Source organism: Corythoichthys intestinalis, chromosome 4, assembly GCF_030265065.1.
Source record: "Corythoichthys intestinalis isolate RoL2023-P3 chromosome 4, ASM3026506v1, whole genome shotgun sequence".
Classification (NCBI taxonomy): Eukaryota; Metazoa; Chordata; class Actinopteri; order Syngnathiformes; family Syngnathidae; genus Corythoichthys; species Corythoichthys intestinalis.
Window position 1 is genome coordinate 36174265 of NC_080398.1, and position 25808 is coordinate 36200072.

Genomic DNA, 25808 nt, shown 5'->3' on the forward strand with positions numbered 1-25808 from the left:
TATTTTTTTTAGATGTTTGGGCTTAATAAGAACAAATTGCAATATTTAGTTCAAGTAAGTGGAATAATCTGGCGCATTCAACTAGTCTTCAACACTCAAACAAGATGGGGAAAATTATTTGACTAGATTTAAGAAGAATGATCTGATTAAGACGTCATAAATTTAAAGCGTACTGAATGCATTACTGACTGGATGACTTCTTTGTGTCGTTTGGTGCATGTTACAATTATCAACTAACCACTGTGCCGTCATGATAAACATGGTTTGTTGACATCACCTGTGTAAATGTCCGTGGTAAAACTGATGTGATCGGCATGTCTTTCACGAAGAATCGTGGTCGTATAAACTGCATTATTTTTTCATCCAGGGATTTGGCTATCGGGTCATTTCGGGAATTTCCTCCCGCCTGTGCCCTTCAGTCCGCCCGGCTGCCAAATTAGCACCCGCGCCAGGCCTCTGTCTCGAACCGGAGTGGCGGCGGCAGCTAAGTTTGTACTGGATATCCGCCCGCCCCGGCCGGCTCGCTGCGGCGCATTCGGTGCATGGCTCTGCTCTCATCCTCTACCCGCCTAGGGCGAGGCGGCGGCGGCCTGCCGGACCGGCGGGCTCCGTCGGAAGACAGCTACTTGTCAACTATCGATCTCGTGAGGTGTTTAGCCATAGATGGGAGTTTACCACTCGCTTTGGGCTGCATTCCCAAACACCCCGACTCCGGGAGGACCGCAGCGTCTCTGTGTTGTCACAAGCCCCGTAGCTTCCTTTATAGTTTATTTGTTAACAATAGCTTTAGCATTCGTGCTAGCAGCAGCCTCATATTCGTTCCAAAAATCATTGTGATGCAGTTTTAAATGGCTGCTGGGTTAGTGCTAGTGGTGTTCAATGAGGACGCTTTCTTTAGGCCTTGAGGAACTGTTTTGTAGATGGCGAGAGCATTGTTTATTTCATTTCACACACGGGAAAAGCAACGCACGCTAGTGAGAGCGCCTCAACAGTGTCAACACTGATGTGTAACACCGCCTCCTGTATGACGCCGTACTCCTAAACCCCTCCTCCCACAGGGGCTTCAGAGAGGGGAGGGGTTGAGCAGGCGGCAGTGAAGAAGTGGAGAAAACTGCTTGGTTGCGCACATTTGGAGGCTAAATCAAGTATATAATTATCGGATTGCATTATCGGTTGATTTTTTTATTATCTGTATTATCTGTGTGACGTCATAATTGCCATTATCGGCCGATAATTATCGGTAGCCGATATTATCGTGTATCTTTATTTATTATAATTGTCGACGAAACAATGCTAAATTCAAATCATTCAAATAGTCAGATTTTCATCATGAATTTCTTGGGTTGTCCAGTCCTAGTCCACTATCAAGACCGCGCCCGTCGTCACCCGCCACGCCGAAAGGCAGGACGGCGTCGCCGAGTCCCGCGGTCTCCCCGAAGCCCGCTTCCACGCGCAGCAGCCCATCCACCCCCAAAGGACAGCCCAGGAGGGCGAGGACTCCCGCTAGGGTTGACCATCGGACTTCCCCGCCTGTCCCGTTGGAGAGAGTGAGGGAACATCGGAGGCCGGTCACCCCAGAATACAGTCGACGTAAGTGGGAAATTTTTTACCCAAAGTAACAGCAATTACCGATTGAAATGATTTTTTTTCTGTCCTAGGTTCTCCTGTTGTTCCTGCTTTCAAATACTCTGCAGCGTCAACTTCTGCTACCTCGCCGTCTCCCGAGCCATATGTCAAAGACATTCCCTCCGCGCCGTCTCCCAAGCCAATGGCGGGCACCAACGATCCCGAGGAGGCAGCACGAATTTTGGCGGAGAAGCGGAGGCAGGCTCGTGAGCAAAGAGAGAGGGAGGAGGAAGAGCGCCGTGTGCAGGAGGAAAAGGACAGGTTAGTGCTAGGCACAAGCTGACGATATATCAAAATGGTGATGTATCGCGATACTTTGTATCCCAAAAGGTTACCAATTTGCCTCTGCCAAGAATCAATATATCGTTTTGAAAAGGTGTCAGTGTTCGAAAAAACCACAACAAAGGTATGAATAGGTTACTACCAAAATCTTTCACTAGAATAGTGTCTGTGTTAACTCACTGGCTGCCATTGACGATGCTAGACGTCCAATCCATTTTGACTATCAAACAGAAACAGAGCATTCACAGCTAGTTTTCCCGGTCATTTAGAGGTCCTTAATGTTTATTTGAAGGTTTGAGGCTGCACATGTAAGACATTGGCGCTTTTTAGTTAGTTAGTTAGGAGTTAGTTGGATCCTCCTCAAAATTGATGAGACTGTTCATGAGACCTTAAGTTATCAAAATGGTCAGTTTTCATTCACGGGCCTTACATGGGGAGGGTGCCAAAGTCTGCCTTTTTTTGTAACACGCCAAATGCAGTAAATGACTAATTACCCCCTGATCCAAGGTTCAGTCTTTATAATTTAGGGCATGTATGAGAGGTAGCCCAGCCTGAACACAACTGCATTGAAATACTAACCATTAGACCGGGTGCACCCCGCTGGGAACAGGAAACGTGAAATGTGTTCAAGTGCCTAATGAAAAATATTTAAGTTTCGTTGAAGCAGAGGGGTCCAAACAGGAAATTAAAAATAACTGTCACCATTTTGTCTCACCACAAATTTTTAACAGTCATAAGATATACACAATATCAGCACCAAACTTCCTGTGCTTCATGAGAGTCGAACCCTGAAGGGTCATGTCGGTGTCATTTGCATCAACCCTGCAACGCCAACTAGTGGCAACAGAAAGTCACTTATTTTACTTATACATGTCCAGTTCCTTTTAGGTTGATCAGTGTAGTTACAAGGCCTTTTGTCATACTTCATTTGAAGGCCCATGTCCAGTCTCTGTCTGCTGCCATGACAACCCTTTGTTCGCCATTGAAAGGAATTACATTTCTTCTGAGAGTCAGGTAGCTTACAGTATATAGCCACGGAATTTGGCACACTTGCCCAAAATGGCCCAATTAGAAGATTTATTTTGGTTTTAAATAAGGGTGTGGCTGCACAGCTCAGTAGTGCCTCCTTATTTCCTTCTTCAGTAGGGTTTTTTTCACCTAGGTGTGTGAATCTCAGAATATACAGTTTCGAGCACTTGCTAGTTTCTCATGAGATGACGAGGGGGGAACGATCTGCCACGACCCTGAGCTGCGTGCCGTCCAAGTTGCACCAAACTGCGGGGGCCCGTTCAGTCCTGCTTGCAGGCCTAGTTTCAATTTTTATTACTTATATGGGACATTTATTTTCTATAACTTCAGTTGAAGTTCTGTAATTTTTCACAGATTGTTTATTTTATTTGGAAATCCTTGAAGTTGTTACATTTATCATTATTAAAGCATCCAGTGGAGCATCACAATACACATAGCTAGCCTATAACACGTTAAGTGCATGACTGCATATATCGGTGTCGGTTTGATATCTGTATAGGATTTTTGGAGTTGGACAGTATCGGGATATCGGTTAAAAAGTCATTATCGGACAACTCTACTTTTTAGCTCATTCACTCCCAGCCATTTTCACCGGAGCAAGGCCCCTTCGCTCCCGGCCGTTTGGATTTTGACTGATTTTGCAAGGCCCACAGAAAATTCTGTTCTATTGCTATATAAACATGGAACCTGCCAAAAGAAAGACTCTCTTCTTTCAGCAGAAAAAAATCCATTCTTTAGAAATCAGCATTAGAAAATAGCTTAGTTTGAGCTATTTCCAATTTCTGATGAAAAAACAGAGAAATTGAGCTTTTTGTGAAAGCATACATTTCAAACATAACTTTGACTTTAACACAGCTATTTTTTGCTTTAGTTACATCCCAAACATCTGAATAATGTTTTCCTTTTACAAAATAACAGAAACAACAAGACAAATAGAGCTTTTGATAGCAAAGTAACAATTTATTTACACATAACTAACTGAAAGATTACGCTATTGTGGCTGCGACAGCGGGTTAAACTTTTCCCTCATCGTTGCCTGTCTCAAATAAGAATTTTTTTTAGTCTCTGCGGGCTCTGCTCGCAAGCAGCACGGACTCAACGACATCTAGTGGTCCCGGTCTTTCTGCTCGGTCGTCCGGCGCCTGGCATCCATTCGGTCGTCTTCCGCCTTCGCCCCCGCTTTGTGACTTGGCCGTTCGTTGCCGTTGAATAGGGTTGCGGGTCTTGCTAAATGCGCTACTGCCCTCCCGTGGCCAGTTTTATTGCTTTAAAATAGATTTTCAGCTTTGTGCTTTGGAGGTAAATTGAATCACAACCCAGAGATGTCTCTTTTGAAAAAAAAAAAAACATAAAAGACTTATAAATACGTCTTTGGGACACTGAAACAATTAAAAATAGAATGTATTTATACAGTTTTGGGAGCAAACTTTTTCCAAAACTAGACAGCTAGTGAACGACGCCTTAATAATTAGACTTCTTCCTTTTTCATCTGATTTATTAATAAAATGGCCTCAAACCATTGTCCTCTTTAGACCGTTGTAAAACTACAAAAAAAAAAGTACACAAGCATTGCATTAGCAACAATGTTAGCTTAGCACGCTATACAGGTTCACTAAACTTAAACAAAAAGCGTCTCATACAAAAAATATAACATTTCGCTTACTAACATAATATGTACATTCTTTACAACAACCATACTTACGGACAAATCTTGTCCAAGGATCATATAAGCACAACATTATCAGCCCGAGACGTCGTGCAGCCATATTGAACTGGAAAGAAAACAATAAACCATGTCGCAAAGCGACCACAAGAGTTTGCTGTTGGACAGCACAAAAAGTCTTGCTGTAAAACTTACCAAAAGGCAGAATACTTTCTGAGCGGGACATGTGCGTTAATTGCGTCAAATATTTTAACGTGATTAATTTAAAAAATTAATTACCGCGCGTTAACGCGATAATTTTGACAGCCCTAGTTAATATATATTATCAAAATTAACAATAGTGACGACAGTAGGAATTCATGATGAAACATAATTTACTATAGAGCTGAAACGAATACTCGAGTTTAGAAACGGATCCGAGTAATTTTCTTCGCCTCGAGGAATCGTTTCATTTTGCCAGCTCTAAGCATCACGTTTTGCCCGGACTACTTTTAATCCGGGACAACGTGCTGACGTCACGTGTGTAGAGGAAGAAGCAATAAAAAATAATTAAAAAAACTTAACGCAGCCGACAGCCGCTACAAACTACGCCGACGTTGCTAAAAACTACGCCCGCATGATGCTAGTTTGGTAGCAGGTAGTGTCTGATGCGTCTCATAGATATCGTTAGTAAACAGCCACCAACTTTAAGCAGTAGACTTCTCAGCGCTAATAAATATAACGTTACTGTCACTCGCTCACGTAACATTAGTCCTTCGGAGGGCTAGGTTTCTATTGATTATGACCGCTGTCGATGCGTGGCTAACGTGTCTTACATACAAGCTTTATTTAATCTGTAAAAACACAGCGCTGTAGAGTGATGAGGTTGTAAAATTAAAACATAATAAAGCTAACTGTCAGTTTTAGCTCAGTAGTCATTACTGTATAAATGTGCTCCAATACAGCAGGTATCATGCATTTATTTGGAACACTGCAAAAACTCAAAATCCTACCAGTACTTACAGTTTAGACTAACTTAAAACTTAACTAAAACTTAAAAATAGCTTGACACAAATGGAAATTAAATTGAAACACGTGGGAAAAAATCCTAACTTTTAAGTGATGTGTGTTATCAAGTGTAATGGCATTTTAGGTAAGAAATGTTTTTTTAATAAGATCTAGAAGTTTTTTGAGTGAAAGCAGTGACATTTTTTTTCGAGTCACATCTTAGATGCAATTGTTGGCTGTTTTCAACAATGTACATCGAAAATGACTTTGATTGACTGAAAATGGTTCAGTATTGGATTAAATGTCTTTTTTTCTCATGTTTATTAATAACTGCTCTTTACCTAAAAAAAAAAAAATGTTTTATCCGATTACTCGGTTAATCGATAGAATTTTCAGTCGATTACTCGATTACTAAAATATTCGATAGCTGCAGCCCTACTGTAGTGCTTTATATTGTCATATTGCCCAGCACTACATGGGATGTATTTTGACTTTCAGGCTAATGAGAGAGGAGCGTCTAGCGAGGGAAGCGGAGGAGAGTCGTCGGCGTGAAGAGGAGGCGCGCATCGCAGCTGAGGAGCAGCGGAAAAGGGATGAGGAGAAGCGGATAAGGGAGGAACGCGAAGCTCAGGAGAGAGCTGAGGCCGAACAGGAGGAGAACATTCGTTTACAGAAGCAGGTGAGCGCCACTACAATTTTTCTCAAAGTAAAAATTGCGAGGTTCGCATGACTTCGCTGCCCTCTTGTGAGCATTCACAGAAGTGTCATTGTTTATTTTGATAAAGTGCGCTCGTAAAATTAGCTGTTCTCCCGATTCAAAATACGGCCTTTGCGGTCAGGCGAGCGCTTATTTAAAGAGAGCTGCCACGCCCGGCGTGCGGCTCGGCTCAAACCTCAGCTCCCTCTTGTGTGTATTATAAATTAAAAAAGAAAAAAAAAAACTTGGATCGCATCCTCAGAAAGAAGAAGCTGAGGCAAAAGCTCGCGAGGAGGCGGAGAAGCAGCGCGAGGAGAGGGAGAAACACTTCCAGAAGGAGGAGCAGGAGAGGCTGGAGAGGAAAAAGGTAGGAGAGGCTTTCTTTGTTAACTCTTTCCCGAACGAGCGAGCGCGCTGATTGGACATGACAGCAGCACGCCAGCCCGGCTGAAAACAAGCTATCGGATTCCCCGGACAAGTCGGGCTCGGGTGAATTCCGGGAATTTAGATGAATGATGTCTCGGGCTTACGCGGGATCGGCTGTCGGTATGCTGTCATTTAATAAAGTTGCTTTAATGAGAGTTAAATATAACTAAGTGTGTGTGAGGCGGGGGTTGGAGTGGTCATTTGAGGTCATACTGGCACTCTAGTGGATTCAAGCCCAAGGCTGAAGAATAGTTTTAGTCAGGCTAGTTGGGGCCCTCTAAAGTGCTGGGCACATTTAACCCATCGTGGAAAAGACAAAAAATGACTGCACATTTTTAACACTGCATGAGAAATAAATATTCGAATAACAATGGTCGACAAAATTTACGAAAATTTATGCTTCAGAGATAAAAAATTATCAGGGCTGCAGCTATTGATTATTTTAGTGGTCGATTAATCCATGAACTACTTAGTTTGAATAATTGAGTAATCGGATAAGGAACATAAAAAAATGAAAACAGCTGAGCCTCAAACGGTATAAAAAAATAAATGAGGATCTAAGTACAACAAGAAAACAATTGGCTAGCTTAAATGTAAATAGTAACGTTTTTTTTTTTTTTTTTTTTTACAATGGTCTTAACAAATCGCTCAAACACATGTTCCCACAAAAATATACCTATAAATTAAATTATTAATACATTAAAAAACATTAGCGCAAACAAAAACTTTATGTAAGCTTATGTTGGTCCAAACAGGGAGCAGCTGGATTCAGCCATTTGAAATGAGTTATGTCATATTCACTGTTGCCACGAGAGGTCAGTGTATCCACCTAAACAAGTAAAACTAAATGCAAACATTTTCAAAACAAACCATTACAACACCACTTTAATTAAACGAATAGTCAAAGCCGCAATATTTAATTCGAATCGTTACTTTAGTTAATTAATCGTTGCAGCACTAAAAATTATACTTGCTGTGGTGACATGGATTGGAAATTAAAATATTTTAGTGCTGGTTGCTTTAAGTATTCAAAATTTTTAAAGTTAAAGTTTGATTACAAAATTATGTCAGTTTTACAAGATGCTACATTAGACATGAGATGGATATATTAGTGTCATTCATGCATTTTGTCCACTTTGAAAAAAACCACCAGGATTTATGCAATTCAGGTACCTTTACTTTTGAATTTAATTGGTTCTGGAAGTAGTTTCGGAAACTGAAAATTCTGTACGTAGAGACGCGTTTTCCATGTAAATGCCCTAATTCGTTCCAAGCCCCCTCGAAATTCGGACATAAATCTTTTATAAAGCATAAAAATGCATCAAAACATGCAACAAATACATGTTACAATTGGATTATTCCACAATAAACAAAATGAGAGTTGTGCATATTCATAAGCATATTCACTTTTGTTTTCCAAAGTACAATTATTAAAAAAAACATTTGCATATATATATATATATATATATATATATATATATATATATATACACACAGTATTTTAATGAATGGTCTTTAACCACTTCAAATGTCATAATTATGATAAGTTTTAAGCATGTTACTCTCCCACCGAATTATGTTTAAACAAGAATAAAGTAGGAAAATGCTCGTCTTTATTAAATGCTGTCCACTCAAATGCGCGCAAGCTGCTCACTTACTCACAATGAGTTGCCACAGCAACTGCTTAACAAGCTAAATGATGATTGACGCATGTGGCGCTTTGAAGTTTCAGCCTCCAACCATCTCTGGCAAAATCAAACTTTAACGTCTGGCTTTAATTTTTTTTAATCGAAAGAAAATCCACGATGGACTGAGGGCGCGAAGTATCAAGTGATCACTGTAATTAATAAATATTGCATGAAAAAAAGTGAGGGGAAAAACTATCATGTGAATAATGCTTTTTTTTACCAGTAAGAAATAGTCAAACGTATGAAAATGTCGTTTTCTTATATTATCAGAGATGTAATTGATACAAATGTAGAGGGAACCCCCCCTTTTTTTTAAACAAAAATATAAATTTGATGTCATATTAAAGAGAATATCAGACATTATTTTTTAAAAACAGTTTAAATATATACTATATTAAAATGGAAAAAAAAGTGGAAGTGACAGTTATGTCATACAAAAAAAAAAAAAAAAAACATTTTTAAGGTATATATTTTTTTATGACTTCATTGCTAATGAGAGAAAAAAAAAACTTCACGGCTGTCATTGACGGCCATAGGTGTCCAATCCATTTGAACTGGGAGCAAATGTTCGCTGCCTACCTACCAGTGATAAACACATTTAAAGACTTATTTAGTTTGCAGGAGCCACATGATTGGACGTCTATCATCGTTAACTAAAACTAAAGGAGTTAAAAATTTTTTTTTTTTTTTTTAATCAAAATATTGACTGATGTCAGATTATTTTTTTAGAAATTATCAGATTTTGCAAAAAAGTCACATTCTTATCACAATGTTCAAACAATTTAGGATGAAAACTCCCATTTCAAAAAACAAGCCATTTATTTCATAAAGTACTGTTTTTATGGTAAACTTGTGGTAAATGTGTGTTTTGCTAAAAAACTATTTCACATTCGAGAATTATGTGCCTTTGAGTAGCGTCGGATTTTAATTTTTCCATCACAGCAATTAAGACGTGAGTGTGAGGCATCCGCACACTACGACAGCAGGCTGCCGATGCTATAATAATCATAACAATACGCATGTTTTATGAAGTGAATGTATCACACTTGGAATGACTTTTGACGTTCCATAAACAAGTTGCGAGCGCTGGGCGTGTTTTATGTGTCATTTGATCTGAATGATGGCTTTTCACAGCGCCTGGAAGAGATTATGAAGAGGACGCGCAAATCTGACGCAAATGACAAGGTACGGCTGATTAAAGAATTGCCTCGTTAATAATGAAACAGCATAATTCGGGGTGTAACGGTACACACAAGTCACGGTACGGTACGTACCTAGGTACAAGGGTCACGGTTCGGTACAACAGGAATTTGAAAGTTTGTTTTATTGGCTAAAGCCAAAAAGCAGCTCTTATTAAAATGCAAAATAAATTATATATATTATACAGTGTATATTGAAAAGGTGATATATCGCAATACTTTGCAGCCCACAAGGTTATTGATATGCTCCAAAGAACCAATAGGTTGCTAACAAAATCTTCCATTAGAATAGTGTCTACGTGAGCTCACTGGCTGCCATTGAGGGCGCTAGACATCCAATTCATTTTGACTGGATTGGACGTCCATCACCGTCAATGGCGGTAAAACCAGAGCATTCAAAGCCAGCGTTTTTGCAGCAGGGCCGAGAACGAAAGTGGTATTTGGTTTGTGGCAAAATGTATTTTTCCATGTGGCAAAATGTATTTTGGCATGTGGCATTTTTTTTGTCTTGTGGCATTGTTTTGGTACAGTATATGGCATTTTTGCAAATGCCACATGAGAAAAAAAAAATCCCACACGCCAAAATCAATTTTACTACATACCAAAAAAAAATGCCACATGACAAAAAAATGCCACATGCCAAAATCCATTTTGCCAAATGGCAAAAAAAAAAAAAAAAAAAAAAAAAACGCCACATGCCAAAATCAATTTTGCCACATACCAAAAAAAAAAAAAAACGCCTCATGGCAAAATCAATTTTACTACATACCAAAAAAAAAAAAAAGACAAAAAAAAAATGCCACATGCCAAAATCAATTTTGCCACTTACAAAATACCACGTCGTTTCGTGTTCATTTTACGACATCTACAGGCTACCTCCAGGTTGACTTTGAGTCACTTCCTATTCATATGAGCACATTCTAAAGTCACTTCCTTTTTTAGTAACCCGAAATCAACATGAAGTGACCTGTTAATGCCCCAAAATCAACAGGAAGTGACTCATAAATGCCCCAAAATCAACTGGAAGTGACTGAAAATAACAGGAAATGACGTGAAATGCCCCAAAATGAACTCGTTATCTGGCATTAGCTGCCACTGAGGGCCATAGATGTCCAATCCGTTTAAAGTGGGAGGGGTGGCAACGGATGAATTCAGTGAACGAAGTGGAATTGTTTCAAAACTGAAAAGACATCTCTTCAAATAGTGAAAAACTATCTACTCACTCAGTGTTTCCATGGCTTCAGCCTATGGCTAGAGCGGGGGTCACCAACCCGTGGCTCTAGAGCCACACGCGGCTCTTTAGCACTGCCCTAGAGCATTTTCAAAAATGTTTGAAAATGGAAAAAGATGCGGGAGGGAAATATGTTTTTAGTCTTATTATGATTTTTGTAGGACAAACATGACACATTCTTCTTTTTATTAATATTTTAATGAAGCTAAACTTGAGGTGGCATCGTACGACAGAGTAGTCACAGGGTGCCTCATTCTCTATTGGAAGCACTGCAGAAAAAAAAAAAAAAACATTTACTGTATTTTCCGCACGGTAAGGTGCATCTTCAATGTATGGCCTATTTTAAAACTGTTTTGAAGTACAGGGCGCACTGCATTATAAGGTGCAGTAGTAGTAGTGATCAATGATAACGTCGTCTGTTTTGGTTTGTCTTCTTTTTCCCATTATGCTGGTTGTTGGTTGAGGCGCATTACCTCTACCACCCCCTGGCGTGAAGGAGGACTAACTCCGACATGGTCCCCCCCCCCACCGAACATATTTGCCGTCTGACAGCGTGCACCGAACCGTGATGCATGAACCGAACACAAATACCGTTACACTCTTAAAAATAATAAGTTTTGCTTGAATCTTTAGTGATTTTTCTCTTCAGAAGGAGACAAAATCTGCACAGCCGCCACCTCAAGTGAGCGAGAAAGACGTGGACAGCAGCAAAGGTGAGTGTCATCACGGCCCTGTTGTTGACTCAAGATGACCAAGTTACCATTCAAAAGATATTTCAAAAACAATGCGAAACGAAAACCGAAATAATTAATAAAAAAAGTTTTTTACGTTTTGATTCACACACAAAAAAAAAAAAAAAATCATAAAGTAACGCTAGGTAACTTTTCAACCATTATAAAATATAACATTTGTGATAATGTCAACTGACTCCTAGTTGAATGACACCTCTTTTATATCTTTAGGGAATCTGTATCACTTTCACCGGCACTAAATAACTTTGAGGAGGGTGGCAGGAACCGAGCCACACAAAACTACAAATGTGCTGACAGCTTTACGACATATGTCACTTCCCCGTTTCCCCATTCAGTACAAACAGAGAAGTCGATGCAAACGCTTTCGTGCGAATTCTGCAAAGATGGCAGAGCAGCAAAAGAGACAAAAAGTTTTGTCTGAGGAGGACAAAAAGGGAGCCTACCAGGATATACAGAAAAAAATGGTCCCAGTTTTCACTCGCTGGCGTGACCCCCCCCCCACCCCCCCATCTCCCTCAATGAGTTCGGGTGTGGTGGGGTTAGCCACACTAAGCCACACAGTTGCTAACCGTCATATGCTATTGTTTTGCCACAACTGGATTCATTACCTTATAACTATTCATCTTTCACACAGCCACTGGAAACAGAAATGTTGTGATTTGACAACTAAGTACAAAAGGAGAATATATTGACTAACTTGCACAGCAAAAGTCCGCTAGCGTAAATGATATAAATGCTCTTAAAGAGTATGAAAACACATGGGGAAATGCTAATATTTCATCATTTATCAATAAACGCATGCCTTTTGGATTCATATCATGCCACTTCATGTAATTACACACGTCGCAAGACCAAGAAAATGATAGAAATTTGGATCGATTGTCAAGCTAAAACGACCGGCGCCCGAGATTCCGGAAATCTAGCATCTTGTGTGCGTGACTTCACAACTAGGAAACACACGGCTCAGTGCTTAGAACTGAATGGCAGCGATGATGGCGGACAATTTTGTTTCTAGTTGCAGCGACGAATCCGACGTAACAAACGTTCTTCTAATGGTGACGAGGAGAGTTGTGAACTTTTCTTTGGTGTTTTGGGTTATCAGTTTGAACCCAAACGAAAGCCAATGCAGCCTAATGAAACGATCACTGAGGGGAGCAATCACACTGATGAAATACCGGCAACAGATCATGTGGGAAACACTGAATGGTTTGTTTTGTATTTCTTTTTGTGAAGCTGATACACCGTGACCGCAAAATAAATTAATGTATAGAATAATTATCATTTATTGTGCTATCATATGTTTTCGCTCTGCCAACAGACATAAATATCAATGGGATTGTATATATTTTACGAGCGATAATTACTACATGTGTCCAGTCCTATATCCATTGCGTGATATGTTTTATATTATAAAAGAGTACTCACCCTGGCCATTTTGAGCCCGGCTGCTCCCCTCCTTTGCTTAGCCTGGGGTGGTGGGGTGGTCTCATCAGTGCCAGTCATCGTCCTCTTTCTTGATATCTCGGGACATTTAGGTGGCTGCGCGTGTATGGTGGGCACAGCATCTGCTTTCAGCAGCAATTTCTTAGCAAAGCCTGATTTCATTTGTCCATAGTTCGAATAGCTTACAGGTGTAAAATGCGCACCACACAAAACCGTGCCGGAGGCTGGGTCTGCAAAATTAGCCCTCTTTGCACGGACGAACTTTACTCATTGTCTGCATAGTCCAGCTCTTTTTCTCGCGTTCGGGAACTCATGGATACTAGATTGCGACAAATGGCTATTTGTACACATAGCATGACAGGTTTGAACCATTTTAACGATTTTTTGATAAAACTCGAACGCAATTCTCTCGTCGATAAACAACGATGGCACCCGCCTCGACCTTTTGTTTCCTAGCTGTGACGTCAAAGCCCCATTCGGCTGTTTCCGGAATACTTTCGGAAATGTTTGTAATTTTCGATCTATTTTCGATAATTGCTCATGAATGTGATTTATTTTTTTGTTAACTTTATTAACATTTGTTATCTTGCCACATAACGGTTCTATTGATATCTCACAGCCCCTTAGTATTATAATTCTCTTTAATACTAGAAGTCCCAGAGAATTCAGGTACTCATACTAGTCCCAAACAATGGCCGATATGGCCTCTCCCCCGGAAAACCCAGGGGTGGCAAAAATGACTCAAGCGCTTTTGAATTGGCAAGTTGTTGTCGGACAGACAACAGCCGTTCATATGGAAATGCAACCACTAGTCATACATTAACTTCAGACACAATGACCACAATCCATACTCCATGCCCCTGATTCAGTCCCTCTAAACTATAGACACAATTCCTGCTTTACACTTAAATTGCAGTTCGCTTTTTTTTCCTTCTTCAAAACAATGTACACATTTGGTCCATTCATTCTGTCGTTATGTGTGGAGTATAGGAGAAGTGAATTAAAAAATGTGTAAAAAGTGTTAAACTTCATAAATAAATGTAATTAAATAAATGTAGCTTGACTTGAACTGACACAAACTATCACATGAGTCACGGAGGAGAGGCCAAATCGGCCATTGCTAAGGAATATTAGGAGTGTTTGTCTTGGGAAAGGCCAAGTCGGCCTCTGCTGGGTTTTCTAGTGTTAACAAATCGTTCAAAAACATATTACCACAAATAAATGGCTAAATACACCTATGAACTAAATTAATTACAAATGCATGAAAAACATATTAGCTTTAAAAAAAAAAAAGGTAAATGGAGAGTATTTATATAGCGCATTTATCTTCATGGTTACCATGCCCGAAGCACTTTACATTAGCACACATTTACCCATTCAAGCACACGTTCACACACCAATGGTGCTGCTGCCATGCAAGGCGCTGCCAACCCATAAGGGACAAATTAGGGTTCAGTGCCTTGCCTAAGGGCACTTTGACAGTTGGCACCTGGAATTGAACCGCTGTCCCTGGACAACTCGGGCCACAAACTTTGCCACTGCCGTAACTTATATTTTGGTCTTAACGGGGAGCAGTTGGATTCAGTCATGTTAAATGAGTCATGTCATATTCACTGTTGCCACTAGAGGCACCACCCAAATCAATGAAACTAAAAGCAAACACTTAAAAAAAAAAAAAAAAACATTACAACACTACTCTAATTGAACAAATACTCGGAGCAGCAAAATTTGATTCTAAAGCTTTTTTTCTAATCGATAAATCGTTGCAGCACTAAATGGACTGGACGTCTACTCGTGATAAACTCATTCCAAGTCACTACAGAAATTAGCTTATTTATAAGTTGTTTTGTAGTTTTTTTCCTTCATCAAAAAGTGTTGTGACATGTATTGGTCTTAAATGTTTTTAAGGTCTTAAAAATGCAAGAAACCCAAATCATTCACAAACAGGACTTTGTGCGCCTGTCGCACATCAGTCTTTTTTATTTTTTTGCTTTTTGTTTTCTTTTTCTCGCATCCCTCACATCCTGCACAGCTGCACTTTGCGTTCTCCTCTGCGCTCGGGACGTGAAGCACAGGAAGCGTGGGCTCCCCTCGCATTTACTTTGGAGCGCCTGAGCAAAAGGAGCACACTTGGAACACTGCGTTTCACGTTGACGCAGCTGTTTCGTCTCGTAAAACAAGCGCGGCCGCATTTCGCCGACCTCCTGCCGCGTCGCGGTCTTTTGAATGGGACACACCATGCCGCTCCTGACATAAAACGCAAAAGTCTGGCAAAACTAAGCGTTTATGTGTGTATGTGTTTCAGAATGCGAGGTGAACATGGATGACAAGAAGACGGAACATGAACAGAGCAGACAAAGGTGTGTGCCAAATGCGATGCTTGTCGTTATAGTTGCGGAAAACCACTGTTAAGCAGTGGAATGGCAGGAAAGATTGGAATTATAAGTAATGTTGCACCAATACCGCTACCAGTATCGGTGGGGGGCTGATCCTACACTAAAATGGTGGTATCAGTATCGGTGAATACCAACAAACAGGGTGCTGATACCATTTACTTGTATCACTTGAACACAGCCTTTTTTCTCCTGACACTCTGTGTTGTGTAATGACACGTGATCAGTTTGCATGCCAAGCAGCTATCGCTACTGGCCTGCTCCAGACCAATGAGAACGGGCCAATAGCCGCTCTTAACCAATGAAGGGGCAGCTTTTTCATTTGGAGGAATAAACAAACCAGGAGAAGAAAATGTCGGCGGTCTGGGAATATTTCAGCATTGAAAGTCCGTCGAGTACAATGGCTCCATACAAGATTTGCAGGCTGAAAGTTTCGAGAGGTGGAGTTAAATCGGCCAGTTTTAATACCTCGAACCTCATAAAACATTTGAAGGTGAAACATGTGAAATTCTGGTCGGTTCACTTCGTCTACTTAACTTTTTTATTGTCTTTTACTGAAAGAAATGCCGCACTAATTTGAGACTTGTTTCAAAAGTGCCGTAGAAGTAAGCAAAGTCAGCTAAGCGGCGAAGTTATGTGTGTGTCAGAAAGAGAGATTCACTCAAGTGCTGCCTGAATTTGTGCGTTGCTATAAAGATGGAGTTGAGTCATGTTGCTGCTGGTGCACAGTGAGGGAGGCTGATAGAGAGACAAGATGCTGTGGTCAATTATTATTATTATTATTATTATTTGTTACTAGAGGCGTGCAAAATTTCTGATTCTTAGATTATTCACGATTCGGCCGTGGAAAACTCGAGAACGATTCACAAACATCCAAATTCCGATTATTGAATTATACCAGGTAAAACGGAAGTAAAACACACTCAGCGCGGTCTTTGGGACGCAATGAGGAACGGACCGAGAGTAAATGTCATGTTCAACTCATGCCGCTAGATAAAAAAACAATCATACCTGACTGCGGCCGACAGCCGCTACAAACAACGCCCAGTTGCTAGTTGCTACAAACATACGGCTACAGTAGATATCATATATATGTAGAACTAGATGCAAAATGACAGACAAAGGCAGTGTTAGAACATGTATTATTGAACCGAGATGCGAAATGACAGACTTATCGGCGTTAGTAAACAGCCGCCACCTTAAAGCAGTGACTTCTCCAGAAGGCTCTGTTGTAGCGAACCTAATTAACTTTTTATCTAAAATACTCCTAAATCGGCAGAATCTTGTCTTGAATCTATCTTTAAATGATGAAATAGTTTTAAAACTTTGACAAAAGTAGACAGAAGGGAAATTATGGAACAACAGGAGCAATTTTAACAACAGTTGATTCACAGCATTAAATTAATTGAATGTAGTTTAAAGCTGCTGATAAAGAATGGGGACTGGAGTATTTTGTTTACTGTTATTTTTGTATATTTGTTTACTGTCATATGTTAACTTATTTGATACTGAAATAATAGTTTGGTTTAGCCTGTGAGGATTTTTGAACAATTTTGGAACTAATGTACGAAACATTAAAAAAAAAAAAAAAGGATGGGGGTGCATCAATAATCGTTTTATAATCGAATCGGAGCCTCTGAATCGTAATCGACTCGTTATGTTCCCAAAGATTCCCAGCTCTATTTGTTACCCATATGCAATAAAAAGTTGTACTGGATTCACTTTGTATTAATCTTTTTCCTTTTTCACAAAGGTATGCTGACAGCCATGATAGCAATAATTTCACATCCAAGTATGTAGCTCTTCATATAAACTATAACTATATATGGCAGAAAACACTCTGGTGACTTGAGGTTCAGCTCTGAGACCCCCAATTTGGCCAAATTTCAAAATTGTACGATTTGCATGTGTGATACATCATTGGAAAGCTTAAAATCTCAATTTTCTGGGGGAAGAATTTTTTTTGAACAGGAGGGCATTTATTTAAAAAAACATTTTTTTTAAAACAGCAAAAACCTATCTAGAGATGAGAACACGCGAGAGCAGAATTACAGACACCATGACTTTAACAAGATATTATTGCGTACTTACCTTGTTTTGATCCAAAAACTATGTAGCATGTATCACTGAGTGTCAAGACACAGCTGTGAATGGCCACAGCTGGATTTTATGGGTGAAATACGGTAATATAACAAGGGTAGCGATGCAGAAATCGCAGACATGAAGGAGTGGTCGAGATTTTCTTTCTCATATGTATACCCTTTTAAAGATTTTTTTCAATGTTTCTTTGTTTGGATCGATTATTTGTCATCTAACATATCGGAGAAAATGCGACAGCAACAAAAAAATTTTGACTTTTTTACACACGCCTTTTTTTCATTGTGACGTCATTTGTTTTAAAGTTTAAAATATGCGAGTGAATCATTTTTTTTCAGTCATTTTGTTTCTATAACGAAATATTAGACATCAATTAATGATTCTAAGCTAAAACTGACATTTTGAATACTACATATAATTAATTACCTTCGTTTTATGGCTGGGTTGAAACAAAAGCGGTTGCGCGACGTCTGTAAACGGGGGTTTTCAGGGTAAAACCGACAAATTAAAAATAGTTCGGGGGCTTCATGCGCCATGAATCTGCTATGACAGCATATAAACATATTGTTCAATCGAACACAACAGTTGTTTTGGCTTAAAATACAGCAGTTTCTTTTAAAGAGGAGTGCAAGAGCAGAAACTGCTTTTTCAGTCCTGTCTGTGTTTTCCGCCATATATAAATTCCAAATGGAGTGATCGTTATCGACCAATACTGCACAGCCAGTGCCAAAAAATGGTATAGGTGCAACACTACTTAAGTAATATAGTTTTGAAATAACGCTACTCTTACTTGAGGAATTTTTTTGGCTAATCTACACACCTCTGTATGAAACCGTATGAAACCTTCTAAAAACATGTTTGTTGAACATCTTTGTCATTTGCTGTCAGCCCGGAGGGCCAAACTCAGCTGAACGGCGTCCAAGCGGGCAGACGCGAGCGCAACGGCTTGACGGCCGACATTATCATCCACGCCGCGGATGGGGCCGCCGACGACATCCTAACCTATCGGGGCGACGACGCTTTTGTCAAGAAAGCGTCGGCGCCGCTCAAGACACAGCACGTGGCAGGTACGTCAAGGTGACAAAAGTAAACAGAGGCAGTAGCTCTTTCCACTGATGGATGCTGACAGCTTTTTTCCCCTGAGCGGGCTCACTTCCAGAGCCGACTTCCTAGGATAGCAAAAGTCATGAGGAGACTGGCTCCGCTAGAGCTTAAAAATTGGACTCTAGAGCAATTAAGCACCGTTTCAACCCCCGCGCTCAGCCGTGGCTTCATATTTTTTGAAAGCCCATTTGTCATGTTGATATTGATCATAGACTCGGGGCTGATAAATAGGGGGCCTGCATTGTTGTTGAGGCTGTCAAAATAGAATAACAGACTAAGAGCTTTTTTCGTTGAAAATTCTTGTGAACAAATGCTTGAATCCCTGAATTCTTTATAGACATGGACGTACAACAGCCTCGATTCTTGGCTAAAAGCAAAAAAAAAAAAAAAAAAAACGTAGTTAGCATTTATTTTACATAAATATGTTGAAGTACAATGCTATTATGTTAGTAAATGTAGCTCGTGGCCGCCTTATGTGAAACAGAGTTTTTCCGGTGAAAATTCTTGTGAATAAATGCTTTAATCCCCGAATTCTTTATATACTGTATATGGACGTAAAACAGTCTCTATTGTTGGTTAAAAGCAAAAATACCGTGCAGTTAGCATTTATTTTACGTAAATATTGCGAACTATAATGCCAATGCAGTAGCGGCTAATTTCTCCAATTGATTTTTTTTCACACCCTTTCAAAATGCAAGCATGGTACGAAAAATATAATAATTACCTTGAATACTCGAACAAATCACTCCTGAGACAATCTTTCCTGTTTGTATGCGGTACAGCTTTTGTACTTTGCCATATTTTTAGCTTAAATGTAAAGTTTTTCCAGTGTTTTGTTTTTGGTAGTACTGTAGTAACATTAAAAGAGAGGTTAAAAATTGATTTTGGGGGGGGGGGGGGGGGGGGGAAGTATTATTAAGATACAATGTTTTTCTTAAAGGGAACCACGGACACAAATACTTGTAGTTCTTAAAAGATAAATGTTAATATGAGTTATAATAATTTGATATTCAAACCCCTCATTATGTTTTCGTTTTTATAAAATTTGAAAATCAGTTTAACTAGTAGGTTGCCATTATTGTTGACGACGCAATGCACTCTGGGCGGTGACGACCACAGTGTCACTCGTTAGCTACAGTGGTATGAAAAAGTATCTGAACCTTTTGGAATTTCTCACATTTCTGCATACAATCACCATCAAATGTGAGCTGATCTTTGTCAAAATCATACAGATGAAAAAAAAGTGTCTGCTTTAACTAAAACCACCCAAACATTTATAGGTTTTCATATTTTAATGAGGATGGGCATGCAAACAATGACAAAATAAGTAAGTGAACCCTCTGCCTAAGGAGACTTAAAGAGCAATTTTTACCAAAAAATTTAAGTCAGGTGTGTGCCCAATCACTGATGAGTGGTTTAAAGCTGCCCTGCCCACTATAAAACACACACCAGGTCAAAAGTGTCTTGATGAGAAGCATTGTCTGATGTGCATCATGGCTCGGTCAAAAGAGCTGTCTGAAGACCTGCGATCAAGGACTGTTGATTTGTAAAAAGCTGGGAAAGGATACAAAACCATCTCTAAAAGTATGGATGTTCATTAATCGACAGTCAGAAAAGTTTACAAAGTCTACAAATGGAGAGAGCTTGGTACTGTTGCTTCTCTCCCAAGGAGTGGCCGTCCACCAAAGAGGTAAAAAAAGAACCCAAGAGTGTCTGCTAAAGACTTACAGAAATCACTGGCACAGTCCAATACCTCTGTGCACACATCGATTATATGTAAAACAATGGCCAAAAATGGTGTTCATGGGAGGACTCTACAGAGGACACCACTGCTGTCTAAAAAAAAAAAACATTGTTGCTCATTTCCAATGTTCCGAAAAAGGCACTCAGACACTCCACAGAAGTTTTGGCAAAATATTTTGTGGACTGAGGAAACCAAGGTTGAATTGTTTGGGAGTAACACACAACGTCATGTGTGGAGGAAAAATGGAACGGCTCACCAACGTCAAATCCTCATCCCCACCGTGAAGCATGGTGGAGGGAGCATCATGATTTGGGGCTGTTTTGCTACCTCAGGGCCTGGGCAACTTGCAATAATAAATTGAAAAATTAACTCAAAAGTTTATTAGGATGTTTTGCAGGAAAACCTGAGGCCGTCTCTCAAGACAGTTGAAGCTAAAAAGAGGATGGATGCTACAAGACAATGATCCAAAACACAGAAGTAAATCAACTTCAGAATGGTTTCAGAAGAACAAAATAAACGTTCTGGAGTGACCAAGTCAAAGTCCAGACTTGAACCCCATTGAGATGCTGTGGCATGACCTAAAGACAGCGATTCATGCCAGAGATCCCAGGAATCTGACTGAACTACAGCAGTTTTGTAGAGAAAAATGGGCCAAGAGTAGTTCTGATCAATGTGGCAGACTGATCTGCAGATACAGGAACCGTCTGGTAGAATTTACTGCTGCCCAAGGGGGGGCACAAAATATTAAATGTGATAGTTCATGTGACGGCCCTGGCCGTTTTATTTATTTATTTATTTATTTTTACACTCATTCAGTCAGCTGATCCGCCAGCTGGCTGCTTCCCCTCCCACCGTGACGTAAGATGATCGGCGCCGGACGGACCGACGACTTCGCCGCCGCTGATTGGTCACGAAAAAGGGCGCCAAGCTTGAAAAACCAGACGCTGTCAACAGACAGTTGAGGTCGCATTTGAAAGCATTCGTGCCGCGGTCCTCCCCGTCAGCTGTTTGCTCGCCATTTACTCTTGTGTGCTTTGATCGCTACTTTATTACACTCCCGCTTTTTCGGTGTGGTCTTTTGTGTTTTGCCATTATTGGATCGTTTTTGTTCACCACTGTAAATAAGAGCACTAAAGCAGTAGGGGTAAGCCGCCATTTCTGTTCAACCCGTTTTCTCCTGTATTGTTTAGAGTAGGAAGCTAGGGTGGTGGCTGTCTTTTTGTTCTTTCCTTTTTACGATCAGGGTTAATTAGTGGGTGGGGTAGAAGTGTAGATTCCTTTTGTTTGTTGTTTTGGCCTGGGCTTACTCTGAAGCTGCACTTCTTCCACATTTTGTATATATTGTTCACTACGAGTTTGACTGTGAAAATAAATTTGTGCCACTTGTGAACTTGTGTGGCCGTCCGTGGGACGTAACAGTTCACGTAGTTGGTTTTCCCCCTTCTGTCATTGCATACTATCATTAAAATATGAAAACCTATAAATGTTTGGATGGTTTTAGTTAAAGCAGACAGTTTTTTCATCTGTGTGGTTTTGACAAAGATCAGGTCACATTCGATGGTGATTGTATGCAGAAATGTGAGAAATTCCAAAAGGTTTTTCATACCACTGTATTTCAAGAAAAAACATGATTTTAAGAGTTATTCTGACATCTATTTATAAATAATGAAGTCATAATTCAAGTCTTGCCTCTTGTCTCTCCTTGCAGAAGTGCTGTGATGACGCCTCAACGCGTTCGGCGAGCGAGCCCGTGCCCCTTGCCAGTCCCTCGGCGCACAAAAATCCAGGCCTGGCACCTTCGGAGGTGTTACCAAAAGCAGGGACGAACGTAAAGGCCATGAAGCTGGTGCGCACCTCATTCCGAGACAGCATTACCTTCAGTACACAAACGCATTGTTAACTCTTATTTAACAGTAGGGAAATCTTGTTTTTTTGTGTGTAAATAAATGACGGAAGAAACTTAGTCGCGTTAACATGTCGACTGGTCATATGATTGATTTGAGGCAATATTATCGTGCAGCTTCAAGAAATACAAGTCATACATCTATAAAGGGCCAATCCGGGAAGAAAAAGAGAGATTTATTCTCCTATTTAAAAGCTAAAAGATGTTTTTGTTTGAATAATTCCAAATGTGCATGACTCAAGTGTTTGCTCATTTGCTGTAGGACTGATTTGTGAGTGCGCGCGTGTGTGTACAGGCTCTAAATATATTTTGAGGTGCACTGTAAACTCCATGGGAAGACTGTTCCAGAAGTCTTATTAAAAACAAACATGTCCAGTTTGTCTTTTTTTTTTTTTATTTGTTGACAATATGAGCACATTTAACTTTGGCATGGCATGACATGGCATGGAGCGCTACTACTCTAAGGAACAAAACACACGTCGCTCGCGTTCAATACATTTCCTATGGAACGAGCGCGACGAAGCGAAAATCGCCAACCTTCTTGTGGCGAAGTGACATGACGTTCGTGCACGTACAAATGCACACGCCGACCAGCGACGCGATATAAGAAAATAGGAAATGGTTCTATTTCTGTCGCCTGCTCCGGCGAGGGACTGGTCTTGGTGGGCCGTTGGGGGTCCTGTGGCATACAGTGCCGGTTGGGGGTGCTGCAGCTGTGGGTCAGGTGGGGGTGGGTGTGGGGTTGCATCCCCTCTTCCCATCCCATCCCTGAAGGTCGGTTGATGGGGGCGTGGGTGGCCCGGGGGACCACCCTGGATCCCTGGTGGGTGACGATGGCCCCTTTGCTGGGCTGCGGGAGGAGGGATTAGCTGTGCTGGCTCCTCCCCCCCGGGCTGGCTGGGGGCCGTGGCCCTGGGTGGCGCCCGCCTAGTGTCTCTGCTCGTCTGCGTGGCTGTCGCATGTTTGATGGGGCTGTGATTGGGCGTGCTCGGATAGGGGACCTCAGTACCGGGATTGGCGATGGGGCAGCGTAGGGTCGGTTGCCAACGGGCTTACACTCACAAGGGATTCACACGATTACTGGTTTTTAGATCACAGAGCTGATTTGTGTACACTCCACCCCTTCCAATCACTTATCTTATAGACCCCCCTCCATCCCCCCTTCTTTCCCTGGTCAACCCCCCACATGGTGTCAACCGGAAATACATCTAGCTGATGATAGCACCAATATAATAATAGGCGTTCAATGTATTTGTTGTTTTTGTTTGTGTTTCTATTCTTTCTTTTCTTGTGTTTCTTTTCCCTTATCCCCCCATAACCCTTCCTGTTCGCTGCTTTGTCTTAATAAACGAGATATGTTGAATGATCACAAGCATGTCATACTCCAATTTGAAACATTATAACTGTTCGGACGAACCTGACACCATACTTCCATTCTCTGTGTCAAACAGCTGAACAGGACAGGTTAAAAAATAAATAAATAAATAAATAGCTTACCACTGTCCTTGAAAGGTTTAAAAGAATGAATACAGCATTTCAAGCAAGTCATTTAAATGCTGCATTTTCACCAAAGAGTTTGTAAATGTAGGGACTATAATCAAAACAAAAATATATGAGGCGTGTTTTTGGCGTTTCATATTCTCAAGATTTTTCCCCCGTCGAAAAACACTATAGCTTCAACCCCCATCCGCAACCGTAATGGTATATATAACGCATCTGTTACTCGTCCTCCATGAACCAGGAAGTAGCCTGCCAAAATTGTGTGTTTTGGAAACAGTCCGTCCTTGGCCTCCAGAGCTTCTAGTCCTCAAATATGGTCATTAAAGCAATGATACAGCATCACATTGAATGCTGCCTAAGACATTTTTGCACACAACTGTTGAATGTTTAAACACTGAATGTACTAGCCATAAATAAATCAGATAGTACAAGTTCAGGGAAAAAATGTCGAGTCCTTCCCAAAGCTGACTTGCATTACAGATAGCATTATTGCATACAGTACATCTAGCATAGCGTTATATGACTCCGAAGAGTGCTCGACTGATCTGGCTAATGGACTTTTAAAAGAGGGGACGGTGGATTATAGGGCTCTATTTTTAGGGAAGTGTCAGTGAGGAGGCGCACAGTTGGGTTCAGTCGTGCTGAGGCTTCCCAATTGGGGAAGACCAAGGCAGGAACAATAATAAAAGAGGAATTCATGGTAGTGGGCGGCAAATGCTCGCTGGACGTAAAGCCGGTAAAAAAAAAAAAATGGAATGAGTATAACAATTGATGTTCAATTTCCACTCAATGTTCCTGCCTTGACCCCCTCGCCCCCACTTAGCCCTACCGGTGTGACATATTGAAAAGGTAATATATCGCGATACTTTGTAGCCTAAAAGGTTATCGATATACTCCCACCAAGAATCGGCAGATCGTTTTAAAACGGTGTCACTTATGGAGGTAGATTTGTCTCTTTATTATTCAATCAAAAAAAAAGTTGCTTCAATTAAAATATATATTTTCAATCGCATAAAAAGTCACGTCAATCAAAAAAAATGTGTTTGAATGCAAAAATACATTTGAAACTCAGAAAAATATATTTGAAAACTATTTCTTTTGATTGAAATTTTTTTGGGGGATTTAAGTTGTTTCAATCAAAAAAAAAAAAAAAAAAAAAAAACATTTTTGATTGAAGTCATGTAATTTTGCGTTTGGACCACATTTTGGCTAGGACATTTGTGTCTTTATTATTCAATCAAAAAATAAGTTGCTTCAAACAAAAAAATATATATTTTCAAAAGAAAAATCACTTCAATCAAAAATTTTTTAAAAATTCAATCGGACAGAAAAAGGTTTGAATGTGAAAAAATATTTGAGACGCAGAAATTCGCATTTGAACACTATTTTTCATTCAAAACGGACATTTGTGTTTAAATCATTCAATTGCAATAAATGTTGCTTTAATCCAAAAAAAAATTTTTTTTTGAAAATATTTTTTTATTTGAAATATATGTATTTTTTAATTGAAGTGTCACTTTTTTTTTTTAAAGTGGAAAAAGTTTTGAACGCACTTTTTTTTTTTTGAAGTGGAAAATGTTTTGAAGGCACTTTTTTTCGATTGAATTATTTTGACACAAATATTCAACTTCAACGTTACTTCCGGCATGTTTGAGTGGCAGGGGACTACGTCAATGGCATAAAAGTATGGAGCAAGAATAATGGCCATGTTTGAGTGGCAGGTGACTACGCCAATGGGCATTTACAGTGGGCATTTACAGGTTACTTCCAGTTGATTTCGAGTAACTTACTATTCATTTGGTGACATTCTTGAGTAGAGTTTGGGCATCGATGGTGAAGGAATCTGACCTTCTAGCCAGACCGCCAGAATCGCGCCAGCCGAACCATCGGACCCGCGCTGGCGCAGCTCCAATGACCCGGGCCGTGGAGATCCCAACAATCCAGCCAGAAGACCAAACTCCGCGCATTCACCTTAGTTTTAACTAGGGCTGTCAAACGATTAAAATTTTTAATCGAGTTAATCACAGCATAAAAATTAATTAAT

The 25808-nt window shown here is 40.2% G+C and overlaps 1 protein-coding gene across 2 annotated transcripts in view; it reads left to right on the top strand.

Annotated features, from left to right (window-relative positions):
* Positions 1–22944, top strand: part of map7d1a (MAP7 domain containing 1a) — a 97516-nt gene extending 74572 nt beyond the window's left edge. The window contains exons 11-19 of one of the 2 annotated variants that reach the window (XM_057833610.1): positions 1352–1590; positions 1659–1887; positions 6086–6266; positions 6547–6651; positions 9533–9583; positions 11478–11541; positions 15329–15383; positions 18402–18580; positions 22070–22944. In XM_057833610.1, the coding sequence (XP_057689593.1) occupies positions 1352–1590; positions 1659–1887; positions 6086–6266; positions 6547–6651; positions 9533–9583; positions 11478–11541; positions 15329–15383; positions 18402–18580; positions 22070–22080 (1114 nt within the window). In that variant the 3' untranslated portion in view covers positions 22081–22944. The remainder of the gene's footprint in view (positions 1–1351; positions 1591–1658; positions 1888–6085; positions 6267–6546; positions 6652–9532; positions 9584–11477; positions 11542–15328; positions 15384–18401; positions 18581–22069) is intronic. The other variant, XM_057833611.1, reaches the window with a different exon arrangement.
* Positions 22945–25808: the final 2864 nt, after the last annotated feature.